At 29.8% G+C, this 21,370-nt stretch overlaps 1 protein-coding gene across 1 annotated transcript in view; it reads right to left on the reverse strand.

The window, feature by feature from the left end:
- Positions 1 to 21,370, reverse strand: part of LOC148311341 (putative G protein-coupled receptor CG31760) — a 269,803-nt gene that overhangs the window by 15,927 nt on the left and 232,506 nt on the right. Inside the window, exon 8 of the mRNA XM_088256792.1 lies at positions 3,326 to 3,464. Within this exon, the coding sequence (XP_088112918.1) occupies positions 3,326 to 3,464 (139 nt within the window). The remainder of the gene's footprint in view (positions 1 to 3,325; positions 3,465 to 21,370) is intronic.

The raw sequence follows: 21,370 nt of genomic DNA on the forward strand, positions 1-21,370 counted from the left end.
ACACTACTCAAATTTCAGAAGGAATATTTATGCTTTAATTCTTGCACATCTTTGGTTTAGAAAAATATCTTTTATTGATTAGCAGAGACCTTTATAAAATAAAGAAATATTAATGTAATGTAATAAATATAAGATATCAATATTTTAATACAATTAAACACTTGAATAATCCACTTTATCGAGTTTTATTTTTATTTACGACTAGTTTCGAAAACGACAATTGTTTTCATCTTCTGGTACAAATTATATAAAGTGGATTATTCAAGTGTTTAATTTAAAAAAAATAATCATGTCATTCCACAAAGTTAATGCTGAATCAATAAATAATATAAGATATCAATATGAAATCATTATTTATTTCACGGTATTTCTTATGTTTCCATGTATAAGAAAAACGTATTTTGTCTAACTTAGAATAGAGATTACCCTAGTTATTCTTCAGGTAATACAAAAAAGTATTATACAATATACAAAATAAAAAAAAATAAAAAACTAAAAATCTACTCAGAACTTGAAAAAATATGTATCAAAAACCATTAATTTATTTTCATAAAATAATAAAATAACTCTTTCAACTAAAATTAATAAATATATTTAAGTTGTGTTTAAATGAAATATATTTTTTTAATGATCTTATGATCATGCGTAGAACTCGATAGGTATGTAGTGATAGAATATGAAATGAATTCTGTAACAAATGGAGGATTTTCCTATGTAGAAAAATAATCGATTATTCTTTGAAATAAAAAAGAAGTTGAGCAGAAATAATGATGATGATGTCTCGTAAATTACTTCACTTTCAGTCGGTAATGAGCTCCTAAATTCACTCGTAAAGAAGGCCTCCTTTCATTAATATATTCGTGTACACGTACATATATTTACATTACTTTACTCCATCAGACCAGTTAATTGAAGTTTTGAACCTTTGCAAATGTAACCACTCCGTTATTGTTACCCGAAAGTCAAATTCTTCGCCGGACAAATTTCACCCTGAGCACATGACAAAAGTTTAGGTTATGTTATATGTTTCTAGAACTATCAGACTTTGCTCGGCCATTCGTCGTTGAGGGGGTCTGCGGGTAACCAGGCGACTGAGCGCTGTCAACACTCGACACGTATTATTATAAGTTGGGGGTGGTGGCACCAGAAGACGTGTCTGTATGCCATTTATCTCATAGAAAGTGAATAGGGTAAACAGTACATTTACTGGCCGCTTTAGCAAGGTCGGTCAGATTAATCAATATTATTTATCATTCGTCAATACAAATGCCGCATTTTTTTTTCGGAAAATTCAATAAACTCTTCTTAATCTCTTCTTCCTGGCTTCATCCCAACTTATCATATTTGTAGACTGTTGGGGCTAATATTCCTTGTCCTCAGGTTGTAAGTTTTTCATGGGTTAGCGTCACCTAAGCCATTCCTTCGAATCATTTTTTTTCTGCAGCATCCAAGAGTTCTTTAGTCTTCCTCTAGATGTTATTCTAGGAAGATGCACGTCGATTGCTTGATTCACAATATGATCAATATGATTCAATGTGCTTTTATCGACAGTCAAAAATAGTGTAAAAACTTATGGAATAAAAGTATTATACATTTAAAAATAAAATATTAAAGATACAATTACTGGCCAACTTTTATACTTAAAAAATATTATTTATTGCTTAAAAAATAAAAACACGATTGGGTTTTTCTTTATTGGGACAAAAATGATATTTTATGTTTGCAATTTTAAAAATTAATCACAAATGTTTGTTTCTTAAACAATATTTTATTTAAAAGAAAAATGCGGAAATTTAAATATTGCGTTAATAAAATGGATAGTAACTCTAAGAAGTCGATGACTGAACGTTTATCCTTCCTAATTAAAGGATGAAATTCACAAATAAAATAATATTGCGAACATTCGAGAGATATTGATTTTAAATCCTCGTGATAAATTTGCTTTGAATTTTAGAAAAATCTTATGATAAATATTTTGAGGAATTAGTTGTAAAATTAAAATATTTTTTAGCTATGAATTAACAAAAATGTATATCAAATAATAATTATATCAGCATATCTATACATTTCACCTTTAGTCTACTAATTTTGCCATGCAAAACAGAAGATTATACCGGTAATATGTAATTTATGTATATTTTCCTACAGCTAATATCACTATTCCAAGTAACTTGATTTAGAAGACAGTATTGCGAATATATATTCTGCTCGTGCTTACGTGCGTTCTTGTTTATGACTATGGGAAACCATAAATAATTTCTAAAACATCAAAAGCTTACTGTGAGACATCTTGAGTTATGTTTGAACGGAAAACAATATCCATAAAGCCAAACGAGGACGTTAAAAACGATGGCAATTTAAACGCAGCCACATTAGCCGCGGGTACCCATTACTGTGTTAGTTGAACCGCCATAAAGTATTTTTGAGTGTAAAAATACGAAATCGAGCGAAAAATATTTTTCCTTCAATAATAATAAAATCAACGGCGGCGAGAATTTCCCAGAATTGTATTGTTTGTCTGAAAAATATCCGTAAAATTTGTGGTTCAGTGAGGTCGCTGATAGGTGTGTAACGTGCGAATTTTCAGGAAAAATAATGACTGTGCGGATTTCAGAAATACGTACAATATGACAGCTATCTGTCGTGGATTGTAAATTTTCTTTATAAAGTAGAAGAAATGTAATTCGGCGAATAATTGTATTTTGTGCTATAATTCACGATATAAAACGATGAGATATTTTTCATTGAATAGAACATGACAAGTAGCGGAAATAGTTTCGTTGCAGCAGAATAAGTATGAAGTAAAATGTCCTACAGTAAATGTTTGTTTGCATGTTTTTATTTGTTGTTTAAAGTAACATGTTGTATTTTGAGGAAATATGGCATGCACAGAATCAAAAAAGGCAAAAGAAAAAGCAGTGTGTTCAGTAATATAAAAAAAATTCACAAACGACTGACTACCTTCATTCAAGGTACAACACCCTAATAATGTTCAATTTTTCTCTGAAAAAAACTGTGAAAACGCGATGTTTTATTTTTAAATTTTATTGTTTTGCTTTTACTTCACCACCACGTTTTTCTATATTTATTCTACAAATGCCTGTGTATGCGCTTACATGGAATGTACGTATCTGATACAGACGTACATGATAATTATTACAGTGTAGGTTCTATCTTCATCGAATACAGCGTTATGCGGTACACTTCGAAAACGTAAGAGAAATGAGACCCGTGGGATGTTGTTCTTTGAAAATCGATGAAGCCACCATACTCAAATCGACTGTAGATAAAGAAATGGAGCAAATTTTATATATTTAATACTCACATAGATATATTCAGGAACACGGAGAGCAGAAATTCGTTGTAGATGGCCATGGAAATGAATCTGCTTTCGTTGAATTCTGAAGGAGCCTTTCTCACCACGATACACAGTCGGATACCCCAAATCAAGAAGATCACTTCAACTGAAATAAAAAATACAATATTAGAAATGCTAAGCTTTTTAATAAAGTACTGAATATTCTAAAACAATCTTTTGGAGTTTTCCGAATAAAAATTTAGCGTGAAATTAATTTATTACTTATTGATTCGGCATTAACTTTGTGGAATGACATGATTATTTTATTAAAATTAAACACTTGAATAATCCACTAAATCGAGTTTATTACAATTATTTATTGTCAATTTATTACAGTCAATAAATCGACTTAAACATTAAATGTGCTTTAATTATATTATACTTCAAATAAATACAAATTACATATAATACATGTTTTGACGTTAAAATCAAATTACGCTTTTAGCAGTTTCAATAGAATGAAACGATACAGGACATAGGTCGTTGTATTGTTAACATAAAATATAATAGTCAAAATATAAGTAATAAATGGAGTTCAAAGATTTCCAGATATTTTGGTATATAGTGGAGCAAAAATAACAACAAAAACATTTTAGTAGATTGTTGTTCTTTTGTTCAAACTCTCGTGACCCAAATAATATTGTAGCGCAGGAATAGCTGCGAGACGAGAAAGCAGTCTATTATCCATAACCCCTTAGCACAGTAATGCTTATGCTTTCTACTTAAAAATTAATTTCTGTCATTAACACGAAACCTTTATTACCATTACCACTACTGAAACAAAATTTTCAATGGAAAATACTGTTTGTTTACTAAAGGCAAACGAAAATGGCTTTTATAAAATATAACCCTTTATTTTACGTCCTGAAAAAATAACTCCTTCAAGGATATTCCTTCTACTCGATTTCGAAGAGAGAATAATATCCACGTTTAAATAATAAATCAGCATTTTTTGTGCAAGCTTTTAAATGATTAACTAATTGGAGAAATTTGGATACCATAATACTAAAGTATTCCAATAATATCTAAGGGGTTGTTGAAAGCTTTTAGATCAATGGTTTTCAATTTTTTGATTTTTTCACAGTGTTCAGCAGTAAAAATAATTGGTATTATAGGTGTCTCAACTTAAGATAAAGTATCTATCGTTTAAATATAAACCACATTTCACCATTCTGCACATTACACAAGTGGATGAAACAAAAAACAAACTTAAAAAAGTCAGGTCGCCGGAAGTATGGGCATCCCAGGCCTCACCCTGAGATGCCCATACTTCCATCCTTTTTCATACAAAAATGATACATCTTCATCTTAAGTTAACACACCTATTTTTTGACATCATAGTGTACATAAGCTAAAGGGTCCGCCAAATAACTTTTTTTTTTGAAAATGCTATAAGTGCTATCGAGTGTAGCTTCGGCTGTGTGGCACGTAGCGCCGTCCTGTTGAAACCAAATGTTGCCAATATCCTCCTCTTCAATTTTTGTGAACAAAAATCCGTTCAACATGGCCCGATAACGATCGCCATTGACTGTAACGGCCACTCCTTGCTCATTTTCAAAGAAAAATGGCCCAATTATGCCTCTGGACCAAAATCCGCACCAAACAGTGACTCGTTTTGGGTGTACCGGCTTTTCAATGTATGCGTGCGGGTTTTCTGTGCCCCAAATATGACAATTTTGCTTGTTTACATACCCGCCAAGATCAAAATGAGCTTCATCCGAAAAGATGATTTTTTTGGCAAAATCGGCATCTTCTGTAAGTCGATCGCAGGCCCACTCAGCGAAGCGAAAACGCATTGGATGGTCAGTTGGCTTCAACTCCTGAACCAATTGGACTTTGTATGGCGTCATACCAAGGTCTTTATGCAAAATTCGTCTCAATGATGTCTCCGAAATGTTCAATTGTTGAGAACGACGGTGAATTGATGTTGATGGCGCTTCACGCACACTTTCTGCCACAACATCGATATTCTCGGGTGTACGCACTGTTTTTGGCTTTTCACGCTTTGGTTTATCGATGAGGATGCCAGTTTCTTTCACTTTTTTTTACAAGATAACGAACATACGGAGCTGACGGTGCTTCTCTTCTTCCAAAAACCGTACACAATTTTCGCACACATTCTGCAACATTACCATGATTTTCAAAGTAATGTCGCAATATTTCCCAGCGTTGTTCAAGCGTATACACAACCATATTCGCTCAGCGGAAGGATAAAACTAATTATCTGTCAAATCAGACATGAGCTAAGTGTTACCATTCACGAAATAAGCACTAGTTGAAAAAAAAAACTTTAGATGGCGGACCCTATATATGTGACTGTGAATAAATAATAATAATAAATAAATGTGGATAACAAAAGGACATTTAACCTTTTTTACCGGCACCGTGACTTAGTTGTGCAGAGGCCCGACTGCGAAATCGGCATCGCGGGTTCGATTACCTCTAATTGCAAAATAAATTCAAGGAATATTTATTTTAAATTGATCTGAGCATTTGTGATGTATTTACACATTTACCTTCTCTATCCTTACTATCCTACATATAGACAAGCCTATAAATTAATGGCTTTGAAGGTTATTCCTAGAAAAACCTGTGAGAAATAAACATTTACAATTTTTATAGATTTTAATTCTAAACCTAAAAAAGAAAAAAAATTTACATAATCTAAATGAGATTAGATTAAAGTGTATGTATAAACGAATATACAAATCTAAATGAGTATGGCTTTTTATAAAAGCTAAATCCACATGTTAGCAATGAATGACAAAATTAATGGCTAAACCAACTTTTAGAGCTCATCTCCATTTGGTTTTACAGTGTAAAGGGACCATAGAAACCTTATCACGAGTGTCTTTTTCCTTAATCAGATTTCGGCGGGACTGAGTTCTAACGGTGATTATACGCTGTTGTAACGTTAGGAATATTTTGATTATCAAAGTGGCTTGTTTTAGCGCTGCTTTATAATTATTCTGATTTATTTTACGATTATGCGTACTTAGGAGCTTTTAAGTTGTACTTTAGCATATCTCGAGGCGGTGTATACTCCGTAGTGTATTACAAATTCAGATTTTCCGTGATCGCGTATCAGTGTTCTTTTAGCTATAAACCGATCACAAAAAATTGAATAACGATTAATTTCAAATAAAAACTGTTTTTGGAAATTCAATATTTCCTTAAAAATGATAAAGAGATTTTAACCAAATTACTTAAAGTACAGCAAATCAGTTTTTTTCATCTAAATATCGATAAAAAAAAATAAAATAAGAGGGAGAGGGACATACACTCAAATTTATTGATTGTACTTCATAGGATATATTACATTTTTTAATACTGTTTTTTGTGTTTTTTTTTAAGAGAATTTTTAAAAATTTCTCGTTTATAATAAACATTTTTTTTAAATAGTGTAATATTTTTTTTTGACATCCGTAGAGGGGTAAGTATTTACAATATTTGATGACCTTACGATATAAAAAGGTTTGATTTATAGATGAAAAATACAATTACTCTCTAAAATAAGTTAACGTAGGTACTCTGTACAGAAGCTTGCAATGTTTTATTGTTATTTCTCGTTCTTTCAAGACGTAAGAAATATAAAGGAAGTAGTGCTCATTCAACATTTACTTTGTGCACTTAGTGAACAGTCTTTAAATATACAGGACCTTTGTTGAGTGTCGTAAGATTTGTCGTAGAATATCTTTCAACAAACATTTTTTTATCATACATTATTTACAATTACGTGTCTGCACTGGATTTTGCCGAGCTAAGAGCATATTTTACAATACTGGTTTATTTGTTAGTTATTTGTCTACATCCGTCGTACCATTAAACTAGTCATCATGGCCCATACAATAATGGATAATACAGTCAAATGATATGACCTTTTTAAAATCTACCTCCTCCGTCATCACTTTTTTACATAATTTAATTGTTTAATGACTTTATAGATAATAGAAGCTAGCCTTAAAGCTTGTTTAGTACTCAGAGTTTTTTGACCAAACATGCTTTGTTTCTACGTTTTTGGATTTTTAAGTTTTGTGCAATATTGACACTATTTAATAGTTCATAAATGGTACCACAGAATTTAATAATCCCATACTATAGAATAGACTAACAAAAGGCGTAGTCGATTTAAACTTATTTTATATAAAGGATGTAATTTATTGTACTTAAAAATGTTAGTTTTTTGAGTTTTTTTAAACATTTTAAGTTCGCAAATTCCATTTTATGTTTTTGTCTATTTGTTTACCCAAATATTTATGGCAGTTCAATGTGATGTGATGATAACAATTATTATTATTAAAGATATGTATTTACGTTGATGTTGGCATTTTGTAGTGTATATTTGGATTTGAATAAAGTTATTTTTAGTGATACATCACGTAATATTAACATTTCGATACCACCAAACAAAACCAGAAATCAAATTTGATGTTTACTAACGAAAATGAATATTAACCGTATAATTGAAAAGGTTTCGATTATAAATAACACGTGATCATCCAAATATCGTATACGAAGTACTGTATAGGTTTCGTATCATTTCTATTTAATAACCTGTTGGTAATATTACATTAATCGACTGTATGAAGATTTGACCTCAAATGATGTAAATATAGAAAACGAATACAGTATTGTGTGACAAAGTAACAATACAAAACCTTCATTTTATAAAAATGATAAAAATATTATTTAAAAAAATACGGATATTACAAACAAATTAACAAATCAGATACTGGATTATTTCACCCTACTGATGGTATCTCAACAAATTATAAGTATCCCAACATATGTCTTTTTGTTTGAATGAACATGGAAGTCTGAGCATCTCGGGGGTAATGCTCTGGCATTTTATGGTTTAAGTGATCACTTTATATACCGTATGGCACATGAAAGATTTGCATACTTTAATCTCCAAGTAGAATGAAGTTCAGCACTTAACGCCATCGAAGATTTGGACACACACAAGTTTTTTTCTCTCTCTACATATATTTTTAAGTAGTCTTACATAATTATAGAATAAACGATAAATCTGTGAAAACAACTAGTAATTTCTAGTAACTTTAAAAAAGGTGATTATTTTTTATTTCCGAAAAATATGAACAAATTAACGAAAACAGGCAAACAGTAAAAGTAATAGGAATCGTAGGTTAAGAAAAATACAATATGATCCAAATGATTGAAATAACAATTTATTTTATTTAATAAAATTTTTATGATGCGGCGAATTTTTTAATTTAAATGAAGTTAAAAAATAATATTTTCTACAGATTACAATTTTTTAAATAATATTTATGAAAATGGTTTATTAAAAACACTAATGCATTACGTACTTATTGAAGATAAAATAAGTATTCATTGAAAAATAAAAAGGTAGATAATTCTAGCAGCTTAAAAGTAAATAATAAGAAAAAAAGTTTTTTCTTATATGGAGTGAATCAATTAAATAGTAATTTTCAGAGAAGAGCTTGATTGTGAGATGTGCGAGTCTGATAGTATTTGAACCGGATGACAGAAACGAGAAAAGATTGCACAAGAATATACGATAAACAAATCCGGGGATCAAATAAAACGACGTTGAATAAAATTGAAACATAGAAAATAGATACAAGCGAACCGACAGATATAAATCGCGGAAGCTTAGGATATTGCTTCGGAGAGAGAAACAGGCGCTCTCAGCGTGGAGTCTATAGTGTTCCATATTACTGTATTCAGTTATTCGCAGACAACCGTTTCGCGCGGTTTAAGGGTGAAAAATCGATTCTGCCTAATGGGTGAGTGAGATTTAGGGACATGTAAGCAAAAAAAAATGAAACTCATTTATTCCACGATAGCAGTAGATGTACACGTTACAAGATAGCTTTTCGTATTATTAGTGAATCATAACACTACTACTCAAGGGATTTTAAAAAAGTAACTTACTATGAGATTTAGGGACATACATATGGGCAAAAAATGAATCTCATTTCCACGATAGCTGTAGAACTTTATGTTACAAGATTGCCATTTTGTGTTATGAATGAATCATCACAAAACTACATACTTAATAGCCTTTAGAAACTAACTAACTAGGAGAAAAATAAATACACATTTAGGTAAGAAATTTAATTAATTTATTCCACGAAAGCTGTTGAATTAAACGTTACAAGACAGTTTTTTTTAAAATTATTAGTGAATTATAACAATACTTCTCAATAGGTTTTAAAATCCTACTAGCTATAATTAAATATATCCTCGCAATAAGGGAGTCGAATAAAGGCAACGAATAAAAAAAATCACAATATTTTGAGTGTATCCAAATTTTTGTACACAAATCTGAATTTTGTCCACTTAGGAGTTATATATTTTATATTGATATATCAACATAGATGAAGACGAATATGGATATCAGGATATTTATAGGGCAGGCAGGTTAAATCATTTATATTCAAAGCACATTTAATAATACTTTATAGGTGCGATTTAAAAAACTGGTTTGATAAACTTTTGGTTAGAACGAGTATTTCATTATTGCTTATGTGGTAGATGACATAATTCTATTCGGGAAATAATGTATGCTTCGGGTCTCATAAAGCTTTCACACATATATCACATTTTTCCTCTTCGTCATCCTAGATTCCTCCACGGATATATTATTTAAAGGAATGCAGATATAACCAAAATTTCGCATAAAAACGATGGTTGGCAATTTGATCATTTTATTAACTTGTTAAGTACTATTTATTTTTATTAATGGTGATCCTATTTGCAGAATATCGCGATTGATTCATTTCATTACGACCAGGTTATGAACATGTTGTCAGAAGGGAATTTCGTATTAAAAAATATATATTTACCTCGCTTATTTAAAAAGCTCGCTTTCTTGCTCTCATTTATTGTTTACCTTGCTAATTATGTACAAAGCTTTATTTGCTATTAATTATAACGCTAAGACGATCATTATTCGCTTAATTTTGAATCATTTTATCAAAAGTGTAATTATTGTTGTAGCATAAATTGAGTGTTATTTTTGTATCCACATTTCTTGGTGGAATTGCATTTTATATAATTAAACAACTCTATAGCTTTTTTCACTTTTATTTTATTTGACCAGCGATGTAGTTTTGTCTTTACCGACATTCTTCACATCATAATGGTGAAGGAAAAAGTTTAAAAAAAGTTGTTTTGCCATATAAATTAGATAAAACAGGTAAGTGTTTATTCATCATTTTATTGACAAGAAATAAAATACAGTAGACACATAAACAAGCGATGTCATGACCTTCGATTTTATAAAGATTTTGTTATCAGACAATTTTGATTCAATCTGTAATTTGCATCTATTTATATTCCTCTTTGTTTATATTAAAAGATTTGTTTAGTTCACCCGAGTTTTTCAGTAGAGTGACGTTTGTTTCTCCTTGTGGGGAGATATTTTCAAACTGTGCCGCAAACTTAAATCAGTTGATTGTGATGTGATTCTCATTCAGTCTCAAACAGTCGCACAAACTGAAACGTTCACACAAATCTGAGCAATGTAGAAGTACCCCTGGAAGGGTATTCCCCCTGTAAGTCTTTGAATCATTTTCCATTTATACCTCAATACCCCAACCGTCGGGATTTAGTTTGCTACCTTTGAACACATTTCAAAATAATGTTTTTGTCAAGTGGCCTCTATTTATAGAGTGTAAATGTTTAGCAAACATTTTATCTTCATAAGGTCACAGCTTCTGAAAGCGGAGTTTTCTATACCCAAATATGAGGACATAAGGTAGGCAGAAACGCGAGAAGAGTAATGGAGAAATTACATTCATGATGCTCCAAGTATTTTGTGTTCTTTTTGAGTTTTTCTAAAGAAATATTTAAGCGTGATGTGTTTATTGACAGCTGAAAAAAGAAAACTTTTCGCTGAGTCATGGAATTCCTAACGCAAAAGAGAAAACTTTTGCGATTTCTTTAAAGAAAAAGCGTTCAGATATTTTTTTGTTTACTATGAATTATAATTTACAATTTTAATATTAAATAAAACTCTAAGAAATAAAATCTGTTTAAATTTTTATTAAATATAGCATCAGGTAGTATGCGTTGGAATAGTAACTATAGAATAATTATTGAAAGCTACGTTATCACGAATGAGTCTTTGAAAAATTTGAGGGTGTGTATTCATCTAAACTAATATTTAAGAGAAAAAACGTGTTTCTATCCTGACCCATTTGACAATCTAAATAGTTATGAAATAAGAGTATTTAGTAAACAAATATGCTTAACGCCGCATTATAAAATGAGTTACCTATTTTTTTGAGTTGAACTAGTCAAAAATTGATTTAAAACGATGTAAGATAGATAAGGCGGGCAATATCTCAACTGAGTGGATAAGTTTGTGAGATGAAAATATGGAAACTGGTAATTCTCAGAAGAATTACCCAGATTATAATACTTAATAATAAACCACTTGTATTCAGTAGTGTAGATAAGTAGTTCATGAAATTTCAATTTTTTTAAATGTTTTTTAGTTTCACATTTTTTTTCGCCACTTAAGATTTTTGTGTTCAGTAAAGTGTAAATAAATTAATCTGTTATTTTTAATGATTGACATTTTACAAACAGTTGTCATTAATTTATCTATATAGATAATGCCAGCAATGAAGCATTTGCAAAGAAACAAAGATGTAATTTACAAACAAAAATACAAATGAATCCTTTACCTAGTTTACAGAAAAGACAATTTTAAATATTGACTTACGCATTTTTCATAATTTAAAATAATTGTATACTACGTCATGTTTTTATCTTCTCATAGATTGTAAGAAAAAGCAATTTATTTTCTGCCTAGAGAGCTTTACAAATTTATATCTCAGGGAAGGCGCTACAAAAAATGATTCACATAACACCGCGGGTGCTACTTGTATAAAATATTTACCCTCTAAAGTAAACTTTATGTCCGAGTTTATATATATAAACATACATACACTCTAATCTTGGGGATGAATACTATTATTGGAAATACATTATCGTCATTGAAAATAGCGTATAATATCTACTTACTTACTCAATTCAGTTCAGTGTTGGAAATCGGCGTTTAGTATATAAGGTAAATAAAACAATTTATTTTGTTTTGTAAAAAATTAAAGTGTTAAAATTAAATATTTTTAAAGTAAACATATTAAACACCCCCTATCCTCACTAAGTATAGTAAAAACCTCTTTCGAGGTCGACATAACATTGACTTTTTCATAATTTAAGTTTTACTTGGTAAATGTAAACACTTGGCAAACACCGTATTTGAAAATGATGAATCGAAACACGTGTCATAATAGATTATAAGTAATGTGGTATTTGCAAGTAAAAATTTAATTAAAATCGATACATACTCATCACCACAATGTGATCTTATATTTATATTTGTAAACATCAAATATTTATCTTAAAAAATATATATATTTACGAACAAAGTAGAAGTTGTCATTAAAAAAAACAGTTAACGTTGATATATAATAACAAAAAAAAACATGCAAAACTTTTATATTGTTTTCGTACATAAAAAATGTTTACATGAAAAAAAAACATTTCAAAAGAGATGATTGCAGATCTCACTCTAATCATTAATCGTGTCTACCATATATTAGGGCACCCGAGTGATAAACTTACGATTTTATATAAGGTAGTCAAGTATATTATGTCATGTTTACCACTATGACGGTGGTAAAAAAAATATACCACGTAGAGAAAAACTCTTTACTCTTTCCCAATTTCTACAGTAAAGAGTTCGCCTTGAAAGCCTCTATATTTATGTATTCAACGATAACTAATACGAATATGCAATAAATTATAATACATACCCACTCATATTTTTACATCCGATGCCATAATATTTTCTCCCGCCTTTATAAATTTTCTTGTCGGCTTCGATAAAGCACAATTAATTTGCGTCTGACTAAAAGTAAAATTTTAGCCTTCTTTTTACGATAAAAACAAGTTTTGAAATATTCATAACGACCTATATGGCATAGATTGGAAACTGAATTATTTTACAAAATTATTTATGAATGATTGCTAAAAAATTGAGGTGTAGGGACAGTGATTATAGTTATAATATTTATTGTTTAATAAATAGTTTTACAAGGAACTATCTAAACCATTATTTGTTGTCACAAAAAAAAAAAAAGTTTATTACAAGCAATTAATTAATAACTCAATATCGATTAAAGAAATTAAATTATCACTTTTAAACAATGTTTTTAAAGCCATACAGAAAAGTCTGCTCAATTATTTTTATAAATGATTGAAAGTTTTTATTAAAATGATTTTTTCAAGTGGTTAGAATCCTTCAACATTTAACACTTAACCGTGATAAAAAAAACAACAGTGTCAGGAATACAACAAAAACGCCAAAAAAGTTTCGGCAGTTCTTTTACAATATGTATATAAATGCCTAACTAGGGTCAGTTCCTTATTTTTAGACTTCTGTCGACAAAACCTCCGTCATTAATTTGTATTATACTGTAACATAAACATAAAAGATGTACATTTTTGTATGATAATGTAGTGTAGAATTTAGACATTTTTCCAACAATCTTTGCTGTTTTTTAATGGTGATTAATTCCTTACATAAAGAAACGAGGCAACCGTATTTCTTAGCCAGAGCTTTATAATAACGTTGTCAAATGTACCACCATACATTTTAAAAAGAAAAATATAATTATGAATTAATTTCAAATATTTTTGTCAATAATTTCACATTTTATAAATGGATAAGAAAATAATTTTGTGTGCACATTGTTTTTTGAAGGGGAAAAATTATGTTGAAGCCAAATAAATTAACAATGTAATTAACGAACTAAGTTATGTATTTGTTTAGTCATTTCCGTAACTCCGTTAACCCTAGACCACGGGACTTGTTTCAATGTACCTTAATACTGGACTATCGTAAAATGTACGACGATACGACTCACATTTTATCTAAAACGTTTACTAAAAACATTTAAAAAAACAAGTGCAATATGGTTTTTGGTAAATTTATATAAAACACAAACATAAAAAGTGGATAAAAATTTAAAATACATGCTGGTTGTCACTGCATCTTTACATGTGTTGCCTCGGTGATTCCCAGTTTTGATGTCTGTTGTAAATTTTACGAATGTCCCGTGATCAAGAGTTGCCAAATGTCACATGATCTATGCCCAACATTTTTTGCTTAAATACCATTTTCAATTGAAAAAATAAGTTTTTCTCCGAAAGAAATACGTTTTCAATGAACGAGTTTATTCCATAAAAAATACAAATTGTAATATAAATTCTTAAAAATGCGCGCAGTCTACACGCGCAGCTTCCTGCGCAGCCGGGTGCTAAATGAATTGAACGTACTTGTAAACAACCGAATGCTCCCCTTAGAGAGCTGTCAAAAATCGTTTCGGTAGTGTCATAATTCTACACCACAAAAACATACTAAAAAGTTTCATGACTGTTTTCAAAAGATAATTATTTTGTTTTGATAATATTTATTTTAGTTTCCTCGAGAGTAATAAGTCTTGAGCGGGACAGGGGATTTAGGGGCGAGGTGGTCTGTTAGGGAAATTATTATTCTCTGTAAATCCTGTAAAAGTAGTCCAGTTTTACTGTATTCCAATTAACCCTCTCCTAAGCCGAACTTAACGACCGGGCTTAAGTAAACTCCGCATAATTTAACAGAGTCAACGTGAGTTTTGTAAACCAAACGCCGAACCGAAGGATTTGCCTTTTTAGGATGGATTAATATAGAATATCGGTATTCATTATGACCAATTCGGCGTATCGAACCAACAGATTTATATGCGAAAATGAACCTTTTCTGAGCAAACCTTTTTAACTTAATTTATTATTTTATCACATGCTATATGGATAATTGCTGGAAAATCGATTACGTTTCATTCTCATATATTTTAGAGAAGAAATGTATTTTTAGACGTATTCAATTTTATTCAATTTCAGCTTAAATATTATTTCGTAATAACAAACTGATTTAATCCTTAATTCGCATAAATCGAGTTACATAAACGGTGAACCATTTTAATGGCTACTTTGTACCTTTGATGATAACAGTGTTAAATAACAATTTGCCAATGTTGTGTGACAACATTGTTTACATTATTTATTAATTTATTTTTATTTATAAGTCTTAATTCCAAACCATAAATGAAAGTGTGCAAGCCTGCAATGTTCATATACTCAGAAGATGTTACAAGCTATTTATTTTTTATGTAACTCAATTATAGATATTTTGCATTAGGTCAGTGTACTAATAAATGTGCAAAATGTTTATTTTCTGCTATTTTTTGGTTAGATTAGGTTAGATTATACGTCCAATGTGTACACGTGTTTATGTAGAATATATTATGTGTAATAATTGAGTAATTAGTTTTTAAAAACTTACTTATTGTCAGGTCTTGCTCTGTATTTCTTCGTTTCTATTACCGACCACATTTACATCATAAATTTGTTTTACTGTTTTTTCTCCACTCATTAAAAAAAACTTAGAAAACTTAGCATGATCAAGTACATACTTGTATTTCAAATACTAAAAAGTGGTCTGTTCAGGAGTCGGAATAATCGGCGGGTATATATGCAGAAATGTATGAATATGGAAGAGGCGAAGATTGTTTGCAAAGAAAGATTAACGTGGCAATCTTTTATCTCTGCCTACCCCTGTGCAGAAGCGGTGTAGTGGTTATTTATTTCTCTTTTTCATCGTAGTCATAATAACAAATTGCAATTTATAATAATATGCCCTCAATGGGTTTTCCCGTGCTGAGGACATTATTTTAAATTTTTTGTTTATAAAATAAAATGAAAAGAAAATTGCTTATAACATGCAGTCAAGTACGACATGGCCGAATGATGCGATATCATGCATTTGTGAATAGTTCTATTCTACTAAGTTTCATTTTACAATGACCTTATGGATAATGGAAGCAGGTTGTACAACTTTATTGCAAGATAATCAAAATCCTTTTGACCGAAAGGAAATGTAAACAAAAAAGTTGCTAGAAGTTCTGAGAAAGTACAAAATACTTAGGCCGATGGCGGCCTTATGTTGTAGCGTTACGATATGAAATACAATATGTAGGCACAAAGTATAATGTGTTTCCTTCCTAAAATATAGCTAACCCCAAAAGGGTGAGATTTTCCAAGAAATTTTTCGTCCCAATAAATAGAAGAGTAATAACAATAACCATGTTCGCAGTTGCAATAAATTCCGTGGTCGTAATATATTTTCAAGAGACATTAAGTACGAAATAACTTAAGATTTGGGCAACTTGATATTGCGCTTAAAAGGGGCCTTATGTTTACAGCACGAGGTGGAAGTGTTCACGTTAAATGGGTATGGACTCAGTAATGTCCGTCAATATTCGCTCTATAAAATAAGGACCAAAAGGACTTTGAATAGGATTTGATATTGAATGTGGAAACTCAATCCGCTCCGAATATTTAAGCCCAATCCGCCTTGAATCTTCGACTTTAGAAATAGGAATAATATAATATGAAGCCAGTGTCGGATTAGCTTATCGTATTCGAAAATCATCTTCTGGAATATATACAATTTGAGATAACTATTTGCTCTGTGCTTTCCATTTTTATTTGAAAAACTTCAAGGGCTTGATATTATACGGAATCTCTATCTTTTCCACGATTTTATAGAAAACTTAATACATATCGAACAATAAAACAAGAAAAGTAAATGTAACATAAGGAGTATGTGCTACGAGTATCAAATTGTATATTGTACCCAAAGTATTATGACAGTTAACAACAAAAGACGATGATTTAAAAAAAAATATATCTCATTACTTGCGACCCTTTGAAATCTTTGTTATTCTCAAACGTTTTCACATAATTTCAGGACTGTAACTTGCAAAGGGTTTCTAATTGTATTTCAATCTACAAAGACGTTGACTTGATTTGGAGTTTTGTAAATTTAGACACAGTCTCTCCTACCCTTAATATTCAAACGTATTTTTTTTACAATATAAACGTTATTCTATTTGTTACATTAATAATCCAGTATAGAAATTACCCATAATTTAAGAAGAAATAAATGCTACATAATGCTTTAAAAAATGGATTTATAAACACACAGACACACACACACACACACACACACACAATTACTTACATACGCATATACATGTATATATAAATATATACATGAACACACATTTAAGCGATTTTTTTACAATTGTGTATGTCTATACAAAAGGCACTGATATTAGTATTTTCCATAAAATACAACAAAAGTTAAAAGTGTTTTATATTTAGAGATGTGCTATCACAAAAATAGAAGAAAACTCTTATTTAATGTTGTCATGCGTTGGTGCGAAAAGTACCAGTGTGATACAAACCAGAAAAGCGCTAGGAAATGGATTGAAAGAAGTTTGGACTTGACACCGTAATCACCAAGGAGTGATAATTCTTGAGCCAGTTATTTATACGAGGAAATAAAATTGCACGGTTTATTGATTCTGAAGTATGATCGTAGTGGAATTTCACAAAATCGGAACTACGGAAAACCCATTGCTGCTGGAGTACCTACTGGAATTGATACGTATACGGGTTTATGGAAAATTTACACGAAATTCCACGATTATTTTTAATATTGCATTTGTATGAAATTTGAAAAGCTCTTAAGTTTTACGGGTAGCTGTAAAAAACAATGTTTTTCAATTTGATCGTGATTCTCTGACGCTCTAAGTGCAGGATTAGTGACGGTTTGTGTTTTAAAAAAAATATTGTGTTGCGTTTGTGTTAGTGTCGCGGACTTTTGAGTCTCTCGGTCTCGAGTTTCTCGGTTCGAACCAACTCTACCACAATTTGATACCTATTTTTAATAATGAGCCGCACAAGCTCACAGAAATAATATGAAATTGAAGTATTTTTGTAAATAATTGAAACACAAATAATTTATTTACAAAAAAAAATTAGCAAAGTAAAGTAAGAAATTAATTTAAAGTCATTTTTTAACTTACTACTTTTAGATTTCATATTCATATGTGTTTTTGAAAAAGATTTTAGACTCGAGCTTAAACTCAGGATTAATTTCGTACTTATTTTTTTGACACAAAAGCCTACAGGGGTTTTATAGTAGGTTGTGTATTCTGTTATTTAGCAATTACATTAATGATATGTAGTATGAAAATGTGAAATGTGAAATATTGGTAAACGGAGAGATTTTGGAACAGGTAGATGATTTCGTGTATTTGGGTAGTATGTTTTCTAGGGACGGAAAGATTGATAAAGATATAGAAAGGAGAGTGAATGCTGGGAACAAAGTGAACGGTGCACTGAAATCAGTTATAGCAAATAAAAACCTATCAGCGGAAGCTAAACTGGCAGTGCACAACGGAGTCCTGGTTCCAACTCTAATGTATGGAAGTGAAACATGGAGTTGGCAAAAGAAGGATGAAAGTAGACTGAATGCAGTCGAAATGCGATCTCTCAGAAGAATGTGCGACAAAACGATGTATGATAGATGTGCGAATAGTGAAATAAGGAAGGAATGCAAAGCTGAGATAAGCATTATCGATAAAATTAAGAAAGGTGTGTTGAGATGGTTTGGACATGTGGAACGAATGAGTGAGGAAAGAACGGTAAAACAAATTTATGAGGTGAATGTTAGTGGGAAAAGAAGCAGAGGAAGACCGAGAAAAACATGGAACGATCAGGTATGCCAAATACTTGAAAGTGGTCAGGTTAGGAGTCGTAACAATCGGCGGGTATGTATGAGGAGATGCATGAACGTGGAAGAGGCGAAGAATGTTTGCAAGGACAGAGTGGTGTGGCGCTCTATTCTCTCTGCCTACCCCTGCGGGGAAGCGGCGTGATGGTTACTTAGTTAGTTAGTTTAGATAAGGTATATAAACAAAGATAAACGCCGTATTTTTTTTATAAATCAGAACAATATTTTATTTATTTATCCGGCATACACTTTGTGGTAAGACATTATGAAATCGTAAAAGAAAAACGCTTGTTTTTTACCACTCGAGTTATATTCATTTAATTATAACGACTAGTTTTGGAAGCTTTGCTTCCATCTTTATTTAAACCTGAAGATGAAAGCATAGCTTCCAAAACTAGTCGTTATAATTGTATAAATATAACTTAAGTGGAAAAAAACAAATATTTTTCTTTTACAATTTAATCAGAACAAAGTAAAATATTTTTGAAACGGTACATATATAGCAGCCAACATTAAAATTAATATTTTAATTTATAATAATAACAATAACATTTTTCGAATGTGCAAGTAAAACATTTAATATCGAGTTATGTGATCTGCGAGTGTGTAGATTCTATGCTCAAATCAAGGTTTAGTGCAAGATAATGAGAAAAATAATTGTAGTTTATGGGCACTCAGATCACCATACTCTAAATATTATGGTTTAAAAAAAAAGTCACTTTGGCCTATCCAATACCTGAGTGTGTGTTTATTATGTCAACTCTGATGGCGTAAGACGCAACTTGAATTAAGACTGAAGCCGGCCCTTGATTTTTGGACTCGGTCCAATATGGGTAGGCGATTTAGTTCACACCATTTGTGATAACACCTGCCGCCAATTCAGGTGATTTCCCTCCATTAACAAACTTTATATCGGCAATATGTGGACGCACTGAGGGGATTCAAAACAATTATCTGTCGAGGGAAGAATGGGGGAACCCCCGTACTCTTATTTACTCGAGAGGTATTGTATTTATATATCCCGTTTACTATTATAGTTTGCAAATTAAAAAACACACACACATTTATTTATATATATATATATATACATATATATATATATATATATATATATATATATATATATATATATATATATATATATACACACATATATATATATATATATATATATATATATATATATATATATATATATATATAAATATATATATACATAAAATATGTAAATGTATATATATATATATAAATATATATATATATATATATATATATATATATATATATATATATATATATATATATATATATATATATACATATACATATTTTTTTAGCTTGCATCTGAATCGAAAGTACTTTTTTTCTTCTGATCCCTTCTCACACCGAATTGGTGCATAGAGCACGGTATCGTAATAACGTGGTACGATCTTTAATTATATGAAATCGGGTCATATAGTTAGTTAGGTCCTTAGTTTTTTGGATCTAGAAGAAGAAAATATTTGATTCTTCATAATATTGGTTTCTCTATCCAGAACACACACACATATATATATATAGATATATATATATATATATATATATATATATATATATATATATATATATATATATATATATATATATATATATATATATATATATATATATATATATATATATATATATATATATATATATATATATATATATATATATATATATATGTATATATATATATATATATATATATATATATATATATATATATATATATATATATATATATATATATATATATATATATATATATATATATATATATATATATATATATATATATATATATATATATATATATATATATATATATATATATATATATATATATATATATATATATATATATATATATATATATATATATATATATATATATATATATATATATATATATATATATATATATATATATATATATATATATATATATATACATATATATATATATATATATATATATAAAGCTAGCAGTTGGAATAAAAAATAATAAAAATAATGGTTGAATTGAACATTACACAAGCAGAATAAAATGAGTTTATAGAGAATGATTGGATATGAGAGTAACTAAAAGCACGTTAAGAACCGCAATCCTAAAATAATATTTAACTGAGTAGTGTTAAAGCCATTATTTTCATAAGGACAGATAAATTTTGGGACGGCATTTGTGTTAATATTCTTTGATATATTTTTTTTGCACAAGTGATTTGCTACAACATTACATATTCCGGGGTTTATTGTTTAACATAAAAAAGGTACATTGTTTCGCGTATAAACATGTATTATAT

The sequence above is a fragment of the Brachycentrus maculatus genome, unplaced genomic scaffold, assembly GCF_059751285.1.
Source record: "Brachycentrus maculatus isolate JH-2025_06_01 unplaced genomic scaffold, ASM5975128v1 h1tg000067l, whole genome shotgun sequence".
Lineage (NCBI taxonomy): Eukaryota > Metazoa > Arthropoda > Insecta > Trichoptera > Brachycentridae > Brachycentrus > Brachycentrus maculatus.